The 25,912-nt window shown below is 43.6% G+C and overlaps 1 protein-coding gene across 3 annotated transcripts in view; it reads left to right on the top strand.

The window, feature by feature from the left end:
• Positions 1 to 10,587: 10,587 nt before the first annotated feature.
• The window catches only part of zfat (zinc finger and AT hook domain containing), a 157,153-nt gene continuing 141,828 nt past the window's right edge, over positions 10,588 to 25,912 (top strand). For 2 of the 3 annotated variants that reach the window (XM_072259614.1, XM_072259620.1), the window contains exons 1-3: positions 10,685 to 10,834; positions 13,940 to 14,110; positions 24,534 to 24,800. In XM_072259614.1, the coding sequence (XP_072115715.1) occupies positions 10,816 to 10,834; positions 13,940 to 14,110; positions 24,534 to 24,800 (457 nt within the window). In that variant the 5' untranslated portion in view covers positions 10,685 to 10,815. The other variant, XM_072259626.1, reaches the window with a different exon arrangement.

Genomic DNA, 25,912 nt, shown 5'->3' on the forward strand with positions numbered 1-25,912 from the left:
TTTCATGCTTGACCTTGTCAGTGTACCCAAGGTCTTCCTCTTCAACTGCAAAGATATCCAGGTACTTAACCAGCAAAGCTCTTAGCTGAGCTTGTTGTCCTTCACTACCCCCAGAGTCAAGCTTGTCTAGAATTAACTTTAACTTGTGATTACTACACTCCTCCTTTACACTCACTGTCACGTGATCAATGCCAGCTGAGATCCGCTAAAAATCTTACTGCACCTTGTGGATCACTATCTATGCACTCCACCTTTGACAGGATACCCAGCAGGGTCCTAGGTGCGAGCCATACATCCTCTCGAGAGAGGTTTAAAATCTGCACTGGCACCATACGATTACCAGAGTCAATGAGTGTAGGAATGTCAACAACACCTCCTGGTAAAGGGGTGTTAAGTGGCTCAAGTAACATTTCATGGTCACTACCAGCATGGCCAGTGGCCTTGCTAGCCGCAATGGTGACTACAGATCCAGCAGGTATGTGCTCAGTATCTTTTCCCAATACTCGGACTACTGCTTTGGTTTCAGTAGTGTGCATCTGCACTTTGGAAAACTTCTCTCCAATCAGAAACCAGCTTCCCTTCTAGGGTTGTGTCAAACTCTGCGTAAACAAGTCGCCTACACTGGCTGATAATGTTCATGCCTACAATACATGGGATAGGTGGTTCAGTGCTAACAGGCTCCCTGACTACTAGAAAGCCATAATTTGGTACCTTCATGCCCATTGTTTGACCCTCTAGCTCTAGATACCCAAGGTAAGGAATATCAAGACCATTTGCAGCTGTTAGCCTAAGCCAGCCAGCAGTGGACAACATATCCTCGTCGTCTCCTTCAAGTGTTCTTGAAAGAACTGCTCGGTCAGGGTGCTTACTTGACTACCTGTGTCCAACAGACAATGCACAATGACACCTGATACTTCAAGCTCAACAACTGGACATGCTCCTATAGCGAGTTGCAACAACTGGTCATGGGATAGCTGTACATTATCTGTATCTGTGAGGTTCCGCCGAATTGCCCAATTCCCAACCTCTTGGAGGGCAGGAGGAAGCAGACTCCACTTCCCTTGCACCCTGCTACTGTGGGCAATTCTTGGCCAAATGCCCTCCCACCTGACACTTGAACCATATTGGTTGCCCATCTTCTGTAAACCTAGGCTGTAACTGACGTTTACTGCTAGTAGCGCATGTAAAATCCCTCTGCACAGTGAGATCTTTCACTGCTTGAGTCAATTCACAAAGGGCTTTGCCCTGCTCTGCGACCACTTTAAGGACGTCATCTAATGTGACAGACTCAGATTCCCGAGCTTTAAGAACCGAGTACTGTGCCTGGTTACTGCTACACTTCGACTTTCCAGACTTTGTATTTCCCAGGGGCTCTTCTATGACGAGCCTCCTCTCGCACTTCTATCATTGAGGACTCAGGAGGCCCCTCACAAATCTGTGGAGCCCCCTTCTGAGGGAAGGATCCTGGATCCCCTCTATAAATTGATCTCTTAGCACCACCCTCTCATTGGTCACGGCATCGGGGAAGTGCTTCAGTATCAAGTTAAGAGCTTGGGCTAGGGCATGTCAAAACTCTCTTACATCTTCACCCTCACGCTGTTTGCAACTGTAGAAGTTATACCACAGCTGGAGTGCACTACGCTTGTCTCTAAAAGCTTCCCTGAGGTAGGTGAACAAGTCCACAGTACAGTCTTCCCCGGCATCACTGCGCATACGTGCTTCCTCTAAGGCTGCACCCCTGAGCAGGGACATAAAGTCATACTGATCCTGGTCAGGCTGATTTCTAGTATGAAGTGCACATTGTACTTCTTCAATAAAGTCATCAACAGACCTCCCATCTTTCTCAACATCCCCAGTAAATGGAACAATGTGTCTTTCCCTTGGGACATATACATAGGACATTTTGCTTAATTTATCTATGGTTGCCATGGCTTCATCATAGCTACTATGCAATTCCCTAAATTGTTCATTCAAATCAAGTTCAACTGGTGTATCCTCTGAGTGTAACATAGTAAAAGCTCAAGTCTTTATAGTTTTCACAACAAGCCTGCAAAAGGAGTTGCTGCTATCCTTTGCTGTAAATACTTTTTCAGGTTTTAATTCCTTTATCTGTTTTAGATGTTTTAGTACCGAAGAGGGTATCAAAACAAAACAAATGAATTTACAACCAGTTCTTGCCATTACAATCTCAGTTTAACTTTCGATCCACATCCTTGTCTATTGACGAATTGCACATGCAGTATTAAAATACATTAAGCAAACCACACAAAACTAATACGGAACTAATACAGTAGTGGCAATTCTGAAGGAACACAATACAAACAACATTAGAATCCCACCAACCCTGTACCTCAGCAGTCCCCAACCACCGGGCTGTGGACTGGTACTGGGCCGCAAAGCATATGCTACTGGGCCGCGAAGAAACGATATGATTTGGCGATAGGAGTCAGCTGCATCTTTCCTCATTCCCTGTCACGCCCACTGTTGAACCTTAATGCATGCGGGGTCATCCATGTCAGCGTGGGAAGAAGATCAACTCTTCGAGCTTGCAAATGACGGCGGGCTGAAAAGTATATTTGACATAACATCTCTGCCTGCATTCTGGATCAAAGTCAAGGCTAAATATCCTGAGATAGCCACGAAAGCACTGAAAATGTTGCTTCCATTTCCAACATTTTTCTGCGAAGCAGAGTTTTCTGCAATGAATGCAACGAAGACTAAATTGCGGAATAGACTGGACATAAGGAGCCCCCTTTGAGTATCGCTGTCTCCCATCACCCCTCGATAGGACCGTCTTGTTGCAGGAAAGCAAGCCCAAGGCTCCCACTGATTCAGCGATATTGGTGTGTTGCAATGATTTTACATGTTCATATGGGGAAAATATGTGCTGTGTGTTTAATATCCAAACGTTACTTAAAATGTTATGATGCTATTGAGTTACAAGTGACTTATATAACCATATAACAATTACAGCACGGAAATAGGCAATCTCGGTCCTTCTAGTCCATGCCGAATGCTACTCTCACCTAGTCCCACCGCCCTGCACTCAGCCCATAACCCTCCATTCCTTTCCTGTCCATATACCTATCCAATGTTTCTTTAAATGATAATATCGAACCTGCCTCTACTACTTCTACTGGAAGTTCGTTCAACACTTACTTCAAGCTCCCCGTCCTCCCCTGATAATTGACTTATCACTATATTCATGTGAGGAAAATATGCGCTGTGTGTTTAATATTAAAGTTGTAAGATAAACCCTTTTAGAAACGAAATTGAGTGTATTAGCCACTTATCACCTATATTCCAGTCGTGATTAACCCCCCCCCACCCCAAACAGAATCGTCAAGAACGATTTGCAGGAAAAAAAAAATCGGCAGGTACACGCACGCACACTGGTGCCCGTGCAAGGCTTCATGGTCATTGTAGTCTTTCTCTGGGTAAACACAATGTATTTGATCGCTACTCTTGTCCATTGGCAACCCTACCCCGCCCCGGGTCGGCCAGTCCACAAGAATATTGTCAATATTAAACCGGTCCGCAGTGCAAAAAAGGTTGGGGACCCCTGCTGTACCTTATACATAGCAGCGAAAATGTAAGCGAATACGTCTCATCTAAGACGTTTACTACTTTTTAGTACACACATGCTGAACTTCCAGAGACTAAACATTCACGTTACGCTGTTACACTCACAATCTGTCATGATACAATAAAGTCAGACAAAAGGTACACTTTGGCACAACTTTTACCAGATATTGCCTGGTAGTTAAATTACAGGAAGACTGAGCTACTTGTCTGGTAAGGAACTTTGCACAAGCCGTGCTATCCAGCGCCGATGCCTTCAATCGTGAAAATCTAAAGCATCCACACGTAAAACATGTCAAATTACCGACATTCTCGATTTGCCAACAAGCATAAACAAATTCACATGGATATCGTCAATTAACACTCACTTTCTTCACCATGCCCAGTATCTCTGGGAGGAACTTAATCCCAAAGTCCCACCAGCTTCTTCTGCAGAATACAAAAATGGTCTCCCCACTATCCCACGCGTATGTAATGACATCACCGTCTCCACTTAAAGGCACAGACAACTATACTAGCATTACCTGGATGGATGCCTGAGTAGACTTTTAACGATGATGAATAAGATTTGATAGTCACCCGGTTGCACAAGTTCATATGTTATAGAGGCGATGTTATTACCAATCCACACTGAATGTGGTCTCCCAATAATAAAGCCATGATCCATTTGCAGAGGGAGGTACGGAGATACAGTTTTGAAGCTTATTTATTAGTACTAAAGGGATGATGGTGTTGAATACTATGCTGTAACTGATAAAAAGCAGCCTGACAAATAGAGCTCAAGGCAAAATGGTAAAAATACCACAGGTGCCATTGCTCATTACCACCATCCGCGAGGAGGCACAGGAGCCTGAAGACCCACACTCTATGTTTTAGGAACAGTTTCTTCCCTTCTGCTATCAGATTTGTGAACACTATTACCTCACCATAACTCTTTTGCTCTATTTATTTTTTATATTGTTCCTTGCAGTATTTTTTAATGTCTTGCACTGTGCTGCTGCCACAAAGCAATATACTTCACAACATATGTCAGTTGTAATAAACCTGCTTCTGACTCTATAGTACAACTAAAGACTGAGGAGATGTTTGGCATTTATTTTGAAAAGTTACAGGAAAAACAATGAATGAAAAAAATTCATACTCTCTAGGGAAATACAGTTACGCAACACGAGCTCACTTGGCACCACACAGTGCAGATTGTGTCATATTTGGTGAAATGGAAGTAAATTCAGGGACAACTTTAACCTTACAACGTCTGAGATATTTCAGAGCTACAATTTCAGTACATGTCAAATCACGTCAGAGGTGGTGACTCTCAAAGCTCTAGAGTTTTTGGAAAGGACACATAATTATGCTCAAAAACTGATTAGTGTACACAGATTAGGTGCTTCAACACTCCAGGTCTTATTTTTGAATAAAGGTAATACAGAAGAATTTTACTCAGTTTTTGATGCAGACATGAGAGCATTGTGCAAGGTCACCGGGATGGTAACAGTAATGTCAGCTGTGTCTTCCGGATGGGAAAGCTGGGAATCTCTTGCTTTACAAATTGACAAAAGATGGGAGGCCCTGCTATCAACACCAAGGCAGATACTCAGATCTGGTTTCTCCATTCAAACAGCCCATTACTATAACTGCAAAAAAAAAGAAAGGCATCCCACACACTAGCAAAAGAATGCGAAGTATAGTCCATGTATCCATGAATATGCAGAGCACACTGGTGGGGATGCCATGTATTCCACAGGAATAAATAAAACCATGGTAGAGTGGTACACACAGTACAGATAGTGACAAAATATTTAAAATTATCCTTAAGATTAATTTTCTGAGTATTATGATGCATAAAGATACTTCAGTGGATTGCAGTGATGGGAAGAAATGCGTCCAGGTACAACTGTAGCCAAATTCCTCTGCCCAGGAGCAACTCCGGCTGTACACAGACCGGAGAAGGGCTGGAAACACTAGGATGGATGAGATAGAGGGAAGAAAATGAGAAACTTTTCCCTTGACAGAGATGTCTGTGAAGGGAGGGCTTAAATTTCTTCTGAAAGAAATTTGAGAAAGGGTTGTTTTTCATGCTGAAAATAGTTGAAACCTGGAATGCATTGCCCCATCGGGGTGGCGCTGGATGCAAATAATCTCTATATTTAAGAGGCATTTATTGACTGCATACTTTCATGGGCTGTTGCATCAAGAAATTTCCAGCACTAGACGGGGTCAAGACTGGAGCACTTCTGGTTAACCACTGCGCCAATTCAGCAGAAAGGACGCCCTAGAGGAGAGGAGAAGATGGAGGCACAACGCAGCGCACAGCGGCCGCTCTGGTGATCAATATCTGTTATCTGTCAAGTAGGGTGCCGCGCAAAATCCTGAGTTGATGGAGGCAGACGTGAGAGCACGGAGGAACATCTGGTGAAGCTTCTGAAATGCCTGTTTCGCTGCCGCTGCTACTGTGTGATCCTGAGTCTCCAGAGGGGAAGGCCCCAAGTCCTCGGCTCTGCTTGTTGCTTGGTGGCCGGGGCGGGGTCGAAGCGCTCAGTGCCTGGTGTCGGAGGTTCGAAGTTTTTGGACGGACTCAGAGTCGGCTGTGGTCGGGTGCTTCCAGGGTGCTGCATCGGCAAGTTTGTGGCGCTGGAAGTTCATGGCAGGGAGAGTTTCCCCCTTCTACCATCTGCGTGAGATGATGGGGCTATCGGGACTAGAGACTTTTTTTTTTACCGTGCCCATGGTCTGCTCTTTATCAAATTAAGGTATTGCTTTGTACTGTTGTAACTATATGTTATGATTATGTGGTTTTCGTCAGTTTTAGTCTTGGTCTGTCCCGTGTTTCTGTGATATCATACTGCAGGAACATTGTATCATTTCTTAATGCATGCATTTCTAAAAGACAATAAATGAGGACTGAGTGTCCTCATAATCTAATCTATAATTCAACTACTGACGGAACCAGTCTATTGATGACGCCATAGCCACAGCACTAACACCGTCCTCACTCACCTGGAGAAGAGGGATCATGCGTTAGAATGCTGTTCCTGGACTACAGTTCAGCATTCAACACCATAATTCCCTTCAGAGTTGACAGGAAGCTCAGAGAACTTGGCTTGCACCCCACCTTGTGCAGCTGGATCCTAGTCTTCCATTCAGATCACTGACAGGTGGTTAGGATGTGCTCCCTCACTTCTGCCCCTCTGACCTAGGGTTGTGTCCTGAGCCCTCTCCTCTACTCCCTTTACACCCGTGACTGTGCTGCCACACACAGCTCCAATCTGCTGATCAAATTCATAGATGACACGACTTAGATCGGCCTAATTTCTAGCGGTAATGAGACAGCCTACAGAGGAGAAGTTGACATCCCAACACAGTGGTGCCAGGATAGCCTCTCCCTCAATGTCCAAAAAACAAAACAGTTGATTCTGGATTACACGAGGAATGGAGACAGGCTCAGCCCGATCAACATCAATGGTTCTGCAGTTGAGAGGGTGAGTAGTTTCAAATTCCTCGGTGTACACATCAATGATCTCACCAGGATGGTAAACACTGGCTTTGTGGCAAAAGAAGCACAACAGCATCTCTTCCACCTCAGGCGACTGAAGAAGTTCAGCATGAGGCCCCAAACCCTAAAGATCTTCTCAAAGGGCACCACTGAGAGCATCCTGACTGGCTGTATCACTGCCTGGTATGGGAACTGTACCAACCTTGATTGCTGGGCATTGCAGAGAGTGGTATGGACAGCCCAGTGCATCTGTGGATGTGAACTTCTCTTCATTGAGGACATTTATAGCAGCACGTGCAGAAAAAAGGCCTGGAAGATCATCAGGGACACTAGTCAACCCAACCATAAACTGTTTCAGCTGCTTCCGTCTGGCAAACGCTACCACAGCTTTAAAGTCAGACTAACAGGCTACGGGACAGCTTCTTTCTACAAACCATGAGACTTATAAATTAACATGTGTATACACTGCAACGGAGTCATAACGCAAAGATTCTTACTGCCTCACTTCGTGTGATGGATGTCAGATTTAAGTAAATTCTAGTTCTTAAAAAAAAGGTGAGGAGCAAATTAATTGTGTTCTTTCCCTTCCAGAATCACATGCTCCACCTCTGACTGAGCACAGGGAAGAGGAGGAGAGGGCCAAATTGTCCAAGTAGAAGTGCAGCACTGAGTGACTCGGAAAGTGCCTGTGAGGTACAAAAGGAACAGCACAAGATCACTCAAAGGGCTGCTGCAATAGATGAGATAAATAATACAGGAGCAATAAGAATGAGTGAAGCAGACTATGGAGCTCCTGTCGAACTAGAAGAATAAGTTGTGCTAAACCTGAGCAACAAGTACCAGAGGTGGAAAACAGTAACTTTGATGATGAGCTTGTCAAGCACAAAGTTATGATTTCCAAAGAGGGACAGGGACAGGGACAGGTGGTTATAGCTTGGGAATCTAAATGAAGGGTTTTTCACATGTTTGGATTGACAAAGGCTTTCCACAAGGTAATATCAGCTCTACAGAGAAATTTCCTGCAGAAGCTAAAAAAAAATGAATTAAAAGTAGAACATATCAGAAATTTAGCAGGGAAGTGGCACTTTTGGAAGGAAAAACAATTAATAACATCTCTGCCCCAATACTTAAAGATGGGAAGTATTCACTTGCTCTCACATTATCATTGGTAACAAAACAGTTTTTTGTTTAAAAGCAAGGATGACAAAGGGTCATTGAGATTTACAGCATAGAAACAGGCTGTTTACCAGCCATGTTGCCTAATTCAATCTCCCTCTGTGCCTTTTTTTATTCAAATACTTGTCCAGAAGCCATGAAGACACAAGAGACAACAAATGTTAGAGTCTGGAACAACATCCAAACTGCTGAAGGAACCCAGTAGGCAAGGCAACATCAATGGAATGAAGTGATGAATCTGGAGTGCAGATGAGCCAAGTTCATTGTCATTTCAATAGCATACCTGTACACTGCCAAATGAAACAACGTTCCAACGGACAAAGGTGTACAACACAGTACATATAACTCACACAGGTGGCAGGGTCTTACAGCTGAACAGTCCTTGTCCTAATGCTACGTGATGGGGTGGGGGGGAGAACAAAGAGATTATTGCACAGATGGGAGGGATCATTGAAAATGCTTAGGGGCTTGTGTTCTCAATACTCCTGGAAAATATCTGTCAACTGTCCGTTCCTTTCATAGATGCCAAGTTCCTCTCGCAGTTTTTGAGTGTTGCCTTGTAAATGTTGCTGTTGTCCCTACCTCCGCCAGCTCTGGCAGCACATTCCAGATATCAGCCTCTCCTTGTGTGAAAAATGTACCTCTCAGGCTCCTTTAAAATCTCCTCTCCCCCCCCCCACTTTAAACCCCTATTCCCTAGTTTTAGACACTCCCTACCATAGGAAACATATTCTGGAGATCTTCCTATGCCTCATAATTATATATACAGTACATCCATCATGTCACCTCTCAGCCACCTTTGCTCCTGGTGAGACAGACCCAGCCTATCCAATCTCTCCTGATAACTCAAGTACTCCAATTCAGACAACATCTTTGTGAATCTTTTCTGCAGCCTCCTCTGTAATTATAACTTTCCTGTACTGTGGTGACCAGAACAGCTCCGAGTGCAACCTAACCACGCTTTCAACTCGTGTAACATAATGTCCCAACTACTGCACTCGTTGTCTCAGCTGATGAAGGCAAGACTTCTTCGGCAACCTGTCTACCCACGTCGTCACTTTCAGGAAACCACATACTTGTACCCCGAAGTCTCCCTATTCAACAACACACCCTGGAGGCCTGCCGTTCACTGTGAACAGCTGAACCCTATGTTACGGCTTTTCAGGTTGCAGAATTCACAAATCACCACCCAAAAGTTTGAAAAACAGAAAAACCTCTCAGAATTTATCTTAAAAAAAATCAATGCTTAATTAAATTTTTTTTCAATGTACCTCTTGACGTGTGAATGATGTAGTTTCACCGTTTAGAAAATCGTGATACAGACTATTTTCTAGGGATGTAACCCCTTCACAACAGTGGGTTTTGCCTGTACATCCTGTCTCGGTTCAAATTCCCAAATGCATCAATCTCACCTGTCCAAGATTTCCCATTCTCTTGTCCACTTGATCTATACTCTGGTGTAACATCAGATATTTTTTTTCACTGCCCACTATTCCACCATGTTGTATGAAAACTGTTAGCATTTATAGAGAAATTGGAATACTGATGAAATATTTAAACATCATTTTCTTTGTAGGTCACCTAGGAACCATGATCTAGTCAAAAATTGCATCCTAATCAGCATGCGATGGGGGTGATCTGAGAATGGGCAGGACAAAATACTTTCAGAATGAAGATGGGGTCTCTGGCATAGCCAAGAAAGCACCACTTTAGGATTGGAAAGGGTCGACCAGAAAGGCAGCAGCTAGAATTGGTAAGAGGGTCACTTTTGATTTAGGGTGGATTGCGACAGGGCCAAAGACGGAGAGAGTGGAGATGGAAGACTAGAGGTTAGGAGAGCAGGTGGGGGAGTAATGTAGGGGTGTGTGGCTGCTATTGTAAAAGTCGTAAGAGTGAATGGAGAACTGGTGAAATTCAGAGGTGGTGTTTATGGATGGTAGAGGACAAGTAGGTGGGAGATTGGAGGGAAGAAGGTTGGTACTCATAGCAGTGGTGACCAGTAGGTACTGTACGATGTTGGGGAAAGGGCTGGCGATTTGTTATGCTCAGTGAGAAGAACTGGTGAAGTTCTGCCCTCCCAAGATTGCACCACAGAACGAAATACTGTTGAGGCACCACGTGAGGGATTTCACCCGACCACCATCCTCTAACAGAACTAATTCCAAAAATAATGCAGATTTTTTTTTAAAAACCTCAATTTTATATTCCCCTGCAGTTACCAAGAACGAAAATGCTTAAAAGTGTTCTCCAAACCCAAAGCCACGTGTCTTCTCTCTAGGAGCACTCGCCAAATTCTCAGCTCCGCTCACGTCACTAGAGACCGACAAGCGGTAGGAGGACCAGCGCCCTCTGCCTGTCTAGCGTCACTTCTTGCACCTTCCCGCCCAATCGTCAACCTCCTTGGTACGCGTGATGCACTCCGGGTAAGGGGAGCCGCCATGTTACTTCCGCAGATTCGTCAGAAAGTGAAAAAATATTTTTAAAAAATATAATACAATGACACCTCTTCGAGTAACGTCTAAATGTAATTAGAATTAAAATATCACGTATTTATATCTAAACTCATGGATCATCGGACTCCAGGTGAGTATTGGCGACCGAGTCATTTTCTGTTTCTTCTCTTTCTTTTGAAAGGTAAAAGTAGTGCGAGCTACCAGCCGAAGGGAGTTCAAAACAAAAAAAAACCTCCGGACCATGGTTACAAAGTTTTAATTAATTGTTTGTATTGACTGGCGATATATTTTGAAAAGCAAAAGTTCTAACGAATATATTGAGAAAGAAAAGTCAATGAACGCCTGTCCGCTGTCGGCCATAGTTTGATTGACGACCGATTGCCAACGAGGATTGGCGGAGGCCACGTTCGGACCCGCCCTTACCCTGTCACTCAAAGGGACATGTCAGTAGTTGTAGCTCCTATCTGCAGGGGGGTCGGGAGCGTTGATCGAAAGAGTCGGTGTGAAAGAAAACACAGATAGTCAGATAGTTCTCGTTTCGTGAGAAGAGTTCATAATTGAAAGTGGTTGCTTTGTTGGTACTTCTCAAAGCTTCTAGAACTTGTAGTTAATTTTCTTTTTCGATTAAAGTCCAAATAAAAATCATCCCATCTGAAATCAATAACTTGCATCTTCAATTCAGGTCTTAAAGTACAGTGAGACACACCAGGAAAGGTAAAATCAGGTCAAAATTTGAGTCTGAGCCACAAGTTAGGGATTTTCATGCAGGTGTCTATTAGGAAAGGGAGGCTAACGGAACAGAGTATTAAGGTGCAAAAGTTCAGAGAAGCGTCTCAGAACTTGATAGCTGAAGGCATAACTTAATGGTGGAGCATTTCGAAATTAGTGAAAATAGTAGTAACCACAGTTAAAGGAATGTTACGCCTTTGTTAGAGGAGGGGGCGATCAGAAATTAGACCAACAAATAGGCGGGGAATTTAAAACGTTAATCAGCCATTAACGCAAAAAAAATATCTAGGGATAGTAAAACAAAAACTTAATGCTTTCTTCACAGTTATGCCCTCTGGGCAGTTAGTCTGCTCAAACATTCTATTTATTGCCCCATTCCCTCTATTACCTCCATCAGTGCAACACACTTTAACCACTTTCTGTAATGATATTTACTTTGTAAATACACACTGACATTGATGTATTTATGCACATTCTATTCAACTTCTAACCTGTCTTAGACCATATGACATAGGTGCAGAATTTGGTTGTTTGGCCCATCGAGTCTGCTCCGTCCTATTATCCTTCAACCCCACTCTCCTGACTTCTCCCCTTAACTTTTGTGCCCTGATCCACCCTCTGGCCAAAGAAATTCTACATCCCTTTTCTAAAGGGATGTCCCCATCTATTCTGAGACTCTGCCCTCTGATCCTAGACAACCCCATGACCGGAGACATCCTTTCCACACCCACTCTATTTAATATTCGATAGATTTCATTGACAGACATCCCACACTGTAGGGAGGTAGCACCCCCGCCCCCCGCAACCCCATATCCCCCTCCCCCTACCAGTCGACCTCCAAGGGTGTATGTAATACTTTGTTTAGTGATTTTGTCTAATCTGTAAACCAAGTTGGGTATATGCAGAAAATGTGACATTAAAATATGTACTTATCATGTTTATTCTATTACAGCTTTAAGCAAGTCTACAGGGAGTTTGGCCTCATCATGTAGGACATCAATAGCGTAGCTCCTTAGCAGCCAGCCAGCTAGTTTAAATAATGTTAGCTATGCTAATGGACGAATGGCACCTGTTAAACTCACCTAAACATGTCCTTTACATTTTAACCCACCATACAACCATATAACAATTACAGCATGGAAACATGGGCAATAGAAAAGTCACTGTTGCAAACAGTGCAGCGAGCAACACTGTCATTATTTTGAGGTCGACTGTAAAGCCAGCCCACAGAGAAAACTGATAGTTCTACTTAGCAGAGGTCCCCAACCTTTTTTGCACTGTGGACCAGTTTAATATTGACAATATTCTTGCGGACTGGCCATCCGGGGGGGGGGGGGGGGGCGGTGTTAATCACGACCGGAATATAGGTGATAAGTCGACTATAAGTCACTTATAACTAAGTGGCTAATATACTCAATTTCGTTTCTAAAAGGGTTTATCTAACAAATTTATTATTAAACACACAGTGCATATTTTCCCCATATGAACATATAAAATCATTGCAACACACCAATATCGCTGAAGCAGTGGGAGCCTTGGAACAACAACCCTTCCTGGAACAAGACGATGCTATCGAAGGGTGATGGGAGACAGCGATACTCGAAGGGGGTTCCTTATGTCCAGTCTATTCCGCAATTTAGTTTTCGTTACATTCATTACAGAAAACTCCGCTTCGCAGAGATATGTTGGAAATGGAAGCAACATTTTCAGTGCTTCCATGGCTATCTCAGGATATTCAGCCTTGACTTTGATCCAGAATACCGACAGAGATGTTATATCAAGCGTACTTTTCAGCCCGTCGTCATTTGCAAGCTCGGGGAGTTGATCTTCTTCCCGCGCTGACATGGATGACGCGTGCGTAATGACCTTGCGTGCGTTAAGGTTCAACAGTGGGTGTGACAGGGAATGAGGAAAGGTGCAGCTGACTCATATCATTTCATATTGCCAATTGTTTCCTCGTGGCCGGTGGTTGGGGACCACTCTTAGCACGAAGAGAGACCAATCAGGATGCTCGCTCTCCCTCTCCCTCTCTTTCTCAAAAAAATCGATTTCCGGGATATTGTATATAACTTCCGGGTGTCAGGGAGCCACTATCAATATGTCGGAGACTCCCGGAACTTCCAGGAGAGGTGGGATGTCTGCATTGAGATGCCACTCCTCCCCCATTCTCCTAAACTCCAGCGAGTACAGGCCCAGGCCCAGAGGAATCATTGTCATGAATCTCCTCTGGACCCTCTCCAATACTAGCACAGCTTTTCTTAGATAAGGGGCCCAAAACTGGTCAGGATTGGTAGTATCAGGAAGGTGAAAGTGTTCAGATGGGAAGCTGTTTTTTGTAATCTGTTTTTCTCTAAGTGAGATTACTGCTGAACTGGCATATAGTTTGGATCTCAAAATAACACAAATTATGTTTTAACAAAGTAACTGGAATAAAATCTGAATATTTTCCTGATAATTAAATTTCTGCTTTTTTCTTTCACGTCCACCTTCCCATACCGTTGCACAGAGCTGGTTTCAATCTTCATGTGCAAACTCTGCAATTTGTTTTCCCCATGTCAAGATGAGCTATTAACTCATTTCTCTGAGAAGCATGCAGAGGAAGGCCATGCACCAGATGATGTCATTGTCCCATTACGACCTCTTCCGGCATCGGAGAAGCCTGAGAGAACTGAAGAAGGTAGGATCCCAAATTAATCGTGCCTTTCTTCATTCACGTTATGTATTTATCCTCAATTAATTATTTTCAGATCTTCAATCTGATCTATCAATTAACTTACTGAGTTTGGAGTCCTACCTTTGGATTAAAGAATCAATGGATTCAAAGATACCATAGTTTTGTCAGCTACATGAAACCCTTATACATATCAATAAATTAATTGATGCTGTGTCAATGTTAGTGGTACAAACTGATCTGAACAAAACCAAACAATTGCAGTGTTACAGTAACCAGTCAAGTTGCTCAGTTGTTCATCGAGTGGAATTTTAGAGGTAATCCTTACTTTCAGGAAATTACATTGGATCCAAAGACTGGTGAGTGCTTCATGGCAAATGGGGCATTTCAAGACAACAGAATTTCTGAACCTGCGAGTTTTCTATGCAACGGAAATTGGTAGGAACCAGAAAGCTAAGTAGTTAACTGCTTAATACAAAATATCATAGTAGCCAAGAAATCACAAGGGTTGAAAGTTGATGGACTCCTTAACTGTGACAGAAACGGAGATGGATTTTTTAAAAAGCGGTCACATTTTTTTGAAGATGTCAGAATGCACTTTACAGAATCCATTTGTTTTCAGAGTTAATTGTGGTCCAGGAGATAACTTTTTGAAATATTGCAATGAAATTTTTTTCATACTTCTACGGAATTACATGGGTCTTAGTCTATACTGAAGTGCCAGCTTTTATTTTTGTGCTAAGAACTCTGAAGTACGACTGTGCCAGGACATTTGGAGGGTTGTGGAAGCAAGGTCATTATGTTGTTAAGAAATGCATAGATAAATATTTGAAAGGCCACGGAACAGAGGATAAATCGGAACTGGCACAGAACAGTTGTTAAGGCCAGCATTGATGGTCATAATGAATGGTGGGGCAGGTTTGAGTGACCTGCTGGCCATATGTTCTTGAGCCTGTATTTAATTTGAGCCTAATATCATTGATGCGGAAAGTGGCCAGTGAGTGAGTGGGCCAGTGAAGGAGTGGAGCTTTGAGGCTTTGACTTGAGAGATTCTGGCAGTTTTGGCAGTTTGTGCAATCAAGTCAATCAAGATTTGAATAGATCAGCAGAAAGCCGTTGATTAGACAATCAAGATTTGAATAGCTCAGACTCAGCAGAAAGCAGCTGATTGGGCAATCGAGGTCAGGTGACCAAGCAGTTTGAAAAGCTCAAACAGATAAATAGAGGGGTAGCTCAAGCGGAGCAGCCTGTGGAAAGCGGCCAGAGCGTGAGTGGGCCAGCCAGCCAGCGAGTGAAGGAGTGGAGCTTTGAGGCTTTGACTCGAAAGGCTTCGACGAGAAGAGGCGGAGGATGAGCTCGCTCGCAGTTAGTCCTTACAATGTCTCCTGAGACGGTGATGTGCCTTTAATATGAGATGTGGCAGTCTTGGGGGAACTCCCCTCTCCTGCAGAGTCACATCTGCCAGAAGTGCATACAGCTGGGCGATCTGTAAGACCGTGTAAGGAATCTGGAGCAGCAGCTGGATGACCTTCAACTCATAACAGAGAATGAGGCAGTCATAGATGAGAGCTACAGGGAGGTAGTCACACCTAGGCTGTCGGAAGCAGGTTGTTGGGTGACAGTCAGAGGGGGAAAGCGAAGGTGAGCAGACAGGTAGTACAGAGCACCCCTGCAGCCATTCCCCTGAATAATAAGTTTACTGTCCTAGATACCGTTGGAGGGGACGACCGACCAGGTGTGAGCCACGGTGGCAGGGCCTCTGGCACTGAGTCTGACCCAGTGGTGCAGGAGGGTGGGACGGAGACGAGGAGAGCTTTCATCATTGGAGACTCTATAGTCAGGGGAGCAGACAGGAGACTTTGTGGATGTGAGAAGGACACCCGCATGGTTTGTTGCCTCCCGGGTGCCAGGGTCCGGGATGTCTCTGACTGGGTACGCAACATCCTGGTACAAGAGGGAAAGCAACCAGAAGTCGTGATACATGTTGGGACCAACGACATAGGCAGGAAGAGGGATGAGGTCCTGAGTGTGAGTTTTGGGAATTAGGCAGAAGGCTGAAGAACAGGACCTCGAGGGTGGCGTTCTCAGGATTGCTGCCAGTGCTACATGACAGTGATGGTAAGAATTGGAGGAGATGGCAGTTGAATGCGTGGCTGAGGAGTTGGTGCAGGGAACAGGGTTTTAGATTTTTGGATCATTGGGATCTCTTCTGGGGAAGGTGGGACCCGTACAGATTGGGTGGGTTGCACCTGAACCCGAGGGGGAGCAATATCCTTGCAGGTAAGTTTGCTAGCATGTTTGGGAGGGTTTAAACTAATTTGCAAGGGGGATGGGACCTGGAGCGATAGAGCAGTGAAAGAAGTGCATGGAGTAAAGCCAGATCTAACATATAGAGAGGCTTTGAGGAAAGAGAAGCAGAATAAACGGTGTAAAGACAGTAAGGCAGAAGGGCTGAAGTGTGTGTACCTCAATGCAAGAAGCATCAAGAACAAAGGTGATGAACTGAGAGCTTGGATACATACATGGAATTGTGATGTAGTGGCCATTACAGAGACTTGGCTGGCACCAGGGCAGGAATGGATTCTCAATATTCCCGGATTTCAGTGCTTTAAAAGGGGGGGGAGGGGAGGAGGGGTGGCATTACTGGTCAGAGATACTATTACAGCTACAGAAAGAGTGAGTGATGTAGCAGGATCCTCTTTTGAGTCAGTATGGGTGGAAGTCAGGAACAGGAAGGGAGCAGTTACTCTATTGGGGGTATTCTATAGGCCTCCTGGTAGCAGCAGAGATACAGAGGAGCAGACTGGGAGGCAGATTTTGGAAAGGTGCAAAAATAACAGGGTTGTTGTCATGGGTGACTTTAACCTCCCTAATATTGATAGGCACCCGATTAGTTCCAAGGGTTTAGATGGGGCAGAGTTTGTTAAGTGCGTCCAGGACGGATTCCTGTCACAGTATGTGGACAGGCCGACTAGGGGGAATGCCACACTAGATCTAGTACTAGGTAATGAACCGGGTCACATCACAGATCTCTCAGTGGGTGAGCATCTGGGGGACAGTGACCACTGCTCCCTGGACTTTTGCATTATCATGCAAAAGGATAGAAACAGAGAGGACAGGAAAATTTTTAATTGGGGAAGGGCAAATTATGAGGCTATAAGGCTAGGACTTGCGGGTGTGAATTGGGATGATGTTTTTGCAGGGAAATGTACTATGGACATGTGGTTGATGTTTAGAGATCTCTTGCAGGATGTTAGGGATAAATTTGTCCTGGTGCGGAAGATAAAGAATGGTAGGGTGAAGGAACCATGGGTGACAAGTGAGGTGGAAAATCTAGTCAGGTGGAAGAAGGCAGCATACATGAGGTTTAGGAAGCAAGGATCAGATGGGTCTATTGAGGAATGTAGGGAAGCAAGAAAGGAGCTTAAGAAAGGGCTGAGAGGAGCAAGAAGGGGGCATGAGAAGGCCTTGGCGAGTAGGGTAAAGGAAAACCCCAAGGCATTCTTCAATTGTGTGAAGAAAAAAATGATGACAGGAGTGAAGGTAGGACCGATTAGAGATAAAGGTGGGAAGATGTGCCTGGAGGCTGTGGAAGTGAGCGAGGTCCTCAATGAATACTTCTCTCCGGTATTCACCAATGAGAGGGAACTTGATGAAGGTGAGGACAATATGAGTGAGGTTGATGTTCTGGAGCATGTTGATTTTAAGGGAGAGGAGGTGTTGGAGTTGTTAAAATACATTAGGATGGATAATTCCATGGAGCCTGACGGAATATTCCCCAGGCTGCTCCACGAGGCGAGGGAAGCGACTGCTGAGCCTCTGGCTAGGATCTTTATGTCCTCGTTGTCCACTGGAATGGTACCAGAGGATTGGAGGGAGGCGAATGTTGTCCCCTTATTCAAAAAAGGTAGTAGGGATAGTCCAGGTAATTATAGACCAGTGAGCCTTATGTCTGTGGTGGGAAAGCTGTTGGAAAAGATTCTTAGAGATAGGATCTATGGGCATTTAGAGAATCATGGTCTGATCAGGGACAGTCAGCATGGCTTTGTGAAGGGCAGATCATGTCTAACAAGCTTGATGGAGTTCTTTGAGGAGGTGACCAGGCATATAGATGAGGGTAGTGCAGGTGATGTGATCTATATGGATTTTAGTAAGGCATTTGACAAGGTTCCACACAGTATGCTTATTCAGAAAGTCAGAAGGCATGGGATCCAGGGAAGTTTGGCGAGGTGGATTCAGAATTGGCTTGCCTGCAGAAGGCAGAGGGTCATGGTGGAGGGAGTACATTCAGATTGGAGGATTGTGACTAGTGGTGTCTCACAAGGATCGGTTCTGGGACCTCTACTTTTTGTGAATTTTATTAACGACCTGGATGTGGGGGTAGAGGGGTGGGTTGGCAAGTTTGCAGACGACACAAAGGTTGGTGGTGTTGTAGATAGTGTAGAGAATTGTCGAAGATTGCAGAGAGACATTGATAGGATGCAGAAGTGGGCTGAGAAGTGGCAGATGGAGTTCAATCCGGAGAAGTGTGAGGTGGTACACTTTGGAAGGACAAACTCCAAGGCAGAGTACAAAGTAAATGGCAGGATACTTGGTAGTGTGGAGGAGCAGAGGGATCTGGAGGTACATGTCCACAGATCCCTGAAAGTTGCCTCACAGGTAGATAGGGTAGTTAAGAAAGCTTATGGGGTGTTAGCTTTCATAAGTCGAGGGATAGAGTTTAAGAGTCGCGGGGTAATGATGCAGCTCTGTTAAACTCTGGTTAGGCCACACATGGAGTGCTGTGTCCAGTTCTGGTTGCCTCACTATAGGAAGGATGTGGAAGCATTGGAAAGGGTACAGAGGATATTTACCAGGATGCTGCCTGGTTTAGAGAGTATGCATTATGATCAGAGATTAGGGGAGCCAGGGCTTTACTCTTTGGAGAGAAGGAGAATGAGAGGAGACATGATAGAGGTGTACAAGATAATAAGAGGAATAGATAGAGTGGATAGCCTGCGCCTCTTCCCCAGGGCACCACTGCGCAATAGAAGAGGACATGGTTTTAAGGTAAGGGGTGGGAAGTTCAAGGGGGATATTAGAGCAAGGTTTTTTACTCAAGGAGTGGTTGGTGCGTGGAATACACTGCCTGAGTCAGTGGTGGAGGTAGATACACTAGTCAAGTTTAAAAGACTACTAGACAGGTATATGGAGGAATTTAAGGTGGGGGATTATATGGGAGGCAGGGATTGAGAGTCGGCACAACATTGTGGGCCGAAGGGCCTGTAATGTGCTGTACTATTCTATGTTCTATGAAACAATATTCAATTAAGTCTGAAGAGCTTTCCAGGAGCACTGCCAGTTTATTCAAAAATGAAGTACCGATCTTAAGTAGGCAAGCTAGAAATGAAAGCCTGATCCTAAAGCCAGGAGATCCTGCAAGCAACAGGAAAGATCTCACAGCCAGAAACATGCTTGTCTCAGTTTTCCAGTTTTGATGAGCAATGCTTGAATATAAATGTTGATTCTATGTCTCCTCTCGCTGACACTGCCTGACTTTTTGAGTACACTCAAAAAACTTTGTTTTTGTATTAAAGCAGGTGGGTCTTGTTATAGCCATACAAGTCAATGTTAAGAGCACGTATGGACTATGATGTGCAGTTTTGATCTTTTTTTAGGAAGGTAATTTTCAAAGAAAAAAATTAACAGTTGTTTTGTGTGATGAACGAGTTAACTGAAAGGAAAAATTTAAGCAGGTTTTGCATAACCTCATGCAGTTTCGAAGAATATCAGAAGATTCCATGGACGCTTTTGAGATTCTGTATGCTGTTTTTTCTTGTGTGACACCTAAAACTGGTGTGCACATAGCTTTAAGAGTTGCTCATTTAAGACCAATGTAAGCCCTATTTTTCTGATGGTTGTGAATCTTAGGAATACTCTGCTCATGCGGACTGTGGAGGCTGAATAATTGAATATTCATGGCCATAGAGAAATCTTTCCTCTGTAAGGGTGTTTAAAAAGTGGAGCTGAGGCAAAGATCAGATTTTATTTTCATAATCAAAAGGTTTGTTTTTTTCTGTAAAACAATTACTGGACATGAACAAACAAGAGAAAATCTGCAGATGCTGGAAATCCGAGCAACACACACAAAATGCTGGAGGAACTCAGCAGGCCAGGCAGCATCTATGGAAAAAATACAGTCGCTGTTCCCATCCTGCTGATGGGTTTCAGCCCGAAACGTCGACTATACTTTTTTCCGTAAATACCGCCTGGCCTGCTGAGTTCCTCCAATATTTTGTGTGTGTTACTGGGTGTGAAATTCATTTGAGGAGAATCAGTGACCAAAATCTCAAGCAACACACATAAAAGTTGCTGGTGAACGCAGCAGCCCAGACAGCATCTCTAGGAAGAAGTACAGTCGGCATTTCGGGCCGAGACCTAAATCTCAAGGCAGCTCTTGTGGCTTTCATTTAAACTAATCACCTGCACTGGAAGCTTTCACTCCAAGGCCAATTGGCATTGAAAGCACGAGTCTACATCTATGTGACACCAAGGAAAGTTTAGGAGCATTTTTGAATAAGTTACTCTATTGTCATTAAGGAGACAAAGTAGATGCAATTAGTGATGCACTAGATGAAACTTCAAATTTCTGCAAATTGATATGGTTCAGGACTTTGTTGGTAAGCAATTATCCCATGTGGTTGTCTGTTTTTATTCTGCCAACATTTACTTTTCCTTTAGTAGAAGTCCCTCCACTTAGTGAGACTGTAGAGGGTACATTGTTGACTATTTAACCGAAAAAGGCAGTAGCCTTGCACTAATGTCACAATGCTTGTCGAAGATTATACCAAATTTGGACCCAAAAACATGTGATGTAATGAGTTCAGCTGATGTCACAATGAGCAGCCAGCTTTGTGTATGTTATATAAAGCTGCAACAGACATAAAGATACACAATCTGTGAACCTCAAGCTTGAACATAGCGATGGGTTGCAGTGGGAAGCGGCGAGGGCCAAAGCTAGCTAAGGCTCATCGGAATTTCTCAAGTCCAATTCATCACCGTAAGAATGCCAAAGGAAAATGTAAAAAACAAAGAGTCAAGAAAAGACGTGCACGTTGCAGGCGGTGAAAAGATGCCCTAATAGTAAAAGGCCTAGAACAAGAAATAAACATGAAATAGACTGTGTTGTGAACATCTACCGGCCTAAAAAAAAAGCCCATCATCACTTTTACTGTACCACATCAATGTACATGAAATAATAAAATTCTCAGAAAGCCTGAGGATTCAAATGAAAACTAGGCTTGTGTGTTTCATTTTAACTAGTAATCTATGGTTAGCATGCGGTGGGTGTTAAATTTAAAACTCGCCCATCTACTGTGTACCACATATAAATATCTACATCGATACTTAAAGATTCAAATTGATTAATCATTTGTACATCAAAACACACAGGCAAATGCGCTGTTTGTGATAACACACCAGAGGGTGCGTGGGGGCAGCCTACAAGTGTCGGGACACATAGAGAAAATATCTCATGCCCACAATGCACAATAGAATGCAGAACACAAAACAAGAGCAAAACAAGCCCTGTACCTTCCTCCCAACAACACACATACTTAATCCTCTAACCCAACGACAAGTAATCTTCTTTGGCCTCTAGCCATCCATGCTACTGTCCTGGGGCACGTCAGGAGTAAAGGAAAGCATAGATGATGAATTTGTCATTGTTGGCGGTCGAATTAGCTAAGGAGTGATTAAGGGCCTCTTAATGGTCAATGTGGATATCTATGTGTGGAACCACAGTAGATAGCCATAGTTTTAAGTGAACATTTCTTGTCTGTATTTGCATCGAGAAGGCCATGGAAGCAATGGAATTCAGGGAAAAGAATAGAGATGCCCTGAATTGTATCCAGATGACAAAACAGGAGGTGGTGGCAGTGTTAGGAGAGCAAAAAGATGGAGAAGAACCCAGGGCCTGACCAAGTCTATCCTAGGAAATTGAGGGAAACTAGGGAAGAAATTGCTGGGGCCCTGGCTAAGATATTTATATCAGAGTTAGGCATGGGTTAGGTAGTGGACGACTAGAAGGTAGCTAGCATTGTGCTTTTAAAAAGGCTGCAATGACAAGCCATAGAACAGCAGGCCAGTGAGCCTAACATCAGTTTTGAGAAAGTTACTGGAGACAGGATCTATCTGCATTTGGAAAGGCGTGAATTTGAGTTTTTTGAAGAGGGCAGCAAGAAATTGTTTGAGACAGGATGGTAGATGTTGTCTACATAGATTTTAGCCTTTTGAAAGATCCAAACATTGACATGTTTGTGGTCAACACTAAAATTGGTGTTATTAGTGGACAGTGCAGATGATATTTTAAGATTACAGCGGAACCTAGAAAAAACTGGGTAAGTGGGATAAGAAATGACAGATGGAGTTTGAACTCTGACAACTGCAAAGGCTTGCATATTGTTAAGTTAAAGCAGTGCTGGACTTGCACAATAAATGGCAGGGTTCTTGGGAATGGTACAACAGAGAGACGAAGGCGTACAAGTCATTCCCTGTTAGAGAGGGTGGTGGTGAAGGCATTTGACATGCTGATCTTTGTTACTCAGGGCATCGAGTGCAGCAGTTGAGACACTAGGGTACAACTGTACAGGATGTTGGAAAGGCTACACTTGGACTTGTGGGTGGCCTGATTGCCAAAACGTGCAGAACAAAGTGAGTTTTAAGGAAAGACTGGATAGGCTTGGGCTTTGGAGGCTGAGGAATGACCTTATAAAGATTTATAAAATCACAATGGCCCTAGATAAATGGTTACAGTTGTTTTCCCAGGATAGGGGAGTTTAAAACTAGATGACGTAGGTCCGAGAGTGGGAAGGATTTAAAGCAGGCAAAGAGGCCTTTCTTTCATACAGAGGGTGGTGGGTATTTACAAAGAGCTGTCAGAGAAAGTAGCAGTTAAAAGGAATTTGAACAGCTACATGGATTGGAAAGGTTTGGATGGATATGGGCCAAATACAGGCAAATAGGATTAGCTCAATTTTGTTACTCAACGAGTGGGTTAAAGGGTAAAATCAAGATGTATTGTAATCAACCATGCCCAAAGTGTCTATTCTGAAACATTCTTCCTTGCAATATATCTTCAAACTTGTTGGTCTGAATGACCTCTTTGTAAGTTATATCGTTCTTTCAAGATTGATGGGGGAATCAAGAACTAGAGGACAGAAGTTTAAGGTGAGAGATATAATAGGAACCTGAGGGGAAACTTTCGCACAGAGGGTGGTTAGTCTATGGAATGACAACTTTTAACTGGTACTTGTACGTGAATAGGAAAGGTTTAGAGGAATATGGGCCAAACGTGGGAGCATGGGACCAACTTAGATGGAAATCTTAGTATGCTCAGGACAGCTGGGCCAAAGGGTCTATTTACAACCACAGAATATGAGATTCAGTTAATAGGAATTATTGGGTGTGAAGCAATATGCAAGCAAATAAGCTTGAAAGTTAAAATCCAAGGACCTAAAGAGTTACACACCCACATCGTTTTCTCTATATCCAAATGTCACCCAGTTAAAATCATTGATACAGATCATAAGACATAAGAGCAGGATTAGGCCAATTAGCCTGTTGAGTCTGCTCCGCCATTCCATCACGGCTAATCTTGTATCCCACTCAACCCCATACACCTGCCTTCTCGTCATATCCCTGACCAATCAGGAAACAATCAACTTCTGCCTTAAATATACCCATGGACTTGGCTTCCACTGCAGTCTGTGGCAGAGCATTCCAGAATTTACTGCTCTCTGGCTAAAAAAATTCCTCCTTGCCTCTCTTCTAAAGGGTCGCCCCTCAATTTTGAGGCTGTGCCATCTAGTTCTGGATACTCCCACCATAGGAAACATGCTCTCCACATCCTCCCTTTCTGGTCCTTTTAAATTTGGTAGTTTCAATGAGATACCATGCATTCTTCTAAATTCCAGTGAGTACAGGCCCAAAGCTGCCAAACACTTCTCATATGTTAACCCCTTCATTCCCGGAATCATCCTCATGAACCTCCTCTGGACTCTCTCCAATGACAACACATCCTTTCTGAGATATTGGGCCCAAAACTGTTGACAATACTCCAAGTGTGGCCTGACTAGTGTCTCATAAAGGCTTGCTGAATTCACAAATCACCACCCAAAAAATTTCAGATGATGCAATTCAGTCTCAGAATATATGTGGGGAAAAATTAGGTTTTTTTATAATGTGTGCAGATGGTATGACTTTGTGTTATGGAAAATTGTGGTGTAGTCCATTTTTAGCATTTTTAACCCTACATCCCTTCCTCTACCCTAGTAACACAGGGTTTGCCTGTTATAATTTTAACTATAGGTATTTGATTGAATCATTCATAATGGTATGGAAACTTTTAACAAAGTTGGTGTAACCCTGTTATGTCTCTGTTTTATTATAGTGACAGTAGCTGCAAAGAGAAAAAGAGGAAGACCTAAAGGGTCAAAGAAGAAATTCTATGCTGAAGCAGAGGAGTCGGGAGATGCCAGTAACTGCGGCCTGAGCACAGAGGGCAAACCTGACCAAGACGAGGAAGACTTGGAAGAATCAGACAGTTTGGATTGTCGGAAGTGCAGTCGGAAGTTCTCAAATAGGAGGCAGCTGCGGAAGCATCGTTGCTTTGTTGTATTGAAGGATGATGGCGGGGAAGAAGATGAAGCAGAAGACGGTAATACCTGATAAATCACACTGGTCTAATATTGTGAAATTGTTTTTTAACCAGATATAGTTTGATTTTATTCTTCATTTATGGGTGTGAAAGTTTGAACGGAAAGCTCAATAATTTCACTGTGAGAAGTATTTGAATTGCCAATTCTAACAATTTCAAGGCTCATTTATAAATCTCTCCTTGATGCTCATAATAAAGTCCCAGCCTAAAATGAGTGCTAGAATCCCAATTTCAGGATCCAACTGTTGTATGTATTAACCGTCAACAATAATGATCAGTTAGGCACAGAGAAGAATTGTATTTGACAAGTACCTTTATTGTCTCAGCTAACAAGCATGTGAATTTATGCACTAAAAATCTTTGTGCACAACCACTAGGTTTCCCTGACCTCCATGAACAGTCAAAGAATAGTAAAGGTAATACTCAAGAAAGGGAGTCTATGCTGACCAGGCATTCCTTGTGATCCCAAAGTAATCTCCACATGTCCAAGGTGGAGTTATCCACAACCATATTGGCTGGTCTCCTGAGTTGTCGTTGCCTGTGCTCCCCAGATACTCCATTCATATTCTTTTCTTTATCAAGTCAATTTATGATACTTCAATTTCACTGGCTCAAGCTCATCTGACTGACCTGTGTTAGCTTCCCATTGGATGTGGCCCACGGCTACAAGCAGTATTGCTTTTTTGCTCTTTACTCCAGCCTTGTAGCCTAGGACATTTATTTTGTTCTTTTCAAATCAGAATGGTTCAAACCAGTCAAACCAGATCAGCCAAAAACTGAATCCAGATAATCAGATCACGGGCTGCTCTTTCTCAGACATCCCACCCGTCCCGGAAGTTCCGGGAGTCTCCCGCATATTGATGGCAGCTCCCTGACACCCGTAAATTATATACAATATCCCGGAAATTGATTTTTTTGAGAGAGAGAGAGAGAGAGCGAGAGTGGGAGCGAGAGCGATCATCCTGATTGTTCTCTCTTTGTGCTAAGTAGACCTATCAGTTTTCTCTGTGGGCGGACTTTACAGTCAACCTCTGTCTCGCCATCAGTTCAGTTTTAGTCCTGCACCGCCATGGCAGAGTGTTTCAAAAAAAAACTCACTTCACCTCAGACTA

The sequence above is a fragment of the Mobula birostris genome, chromosome 1 (genome assembly GCF_030028105.1).
Source record: "Mobula birostris isolate sMobBir1 chromosome 1, sMobBir1.hap1, whole genome shotgun sequence".
NCBI classification, from domain to species: Eukaryota; Metazoa; Chordata; class Chondrichthyes; order Myliobatiformes; family Myliobatidae; genus Mobula; species Mobula birostris.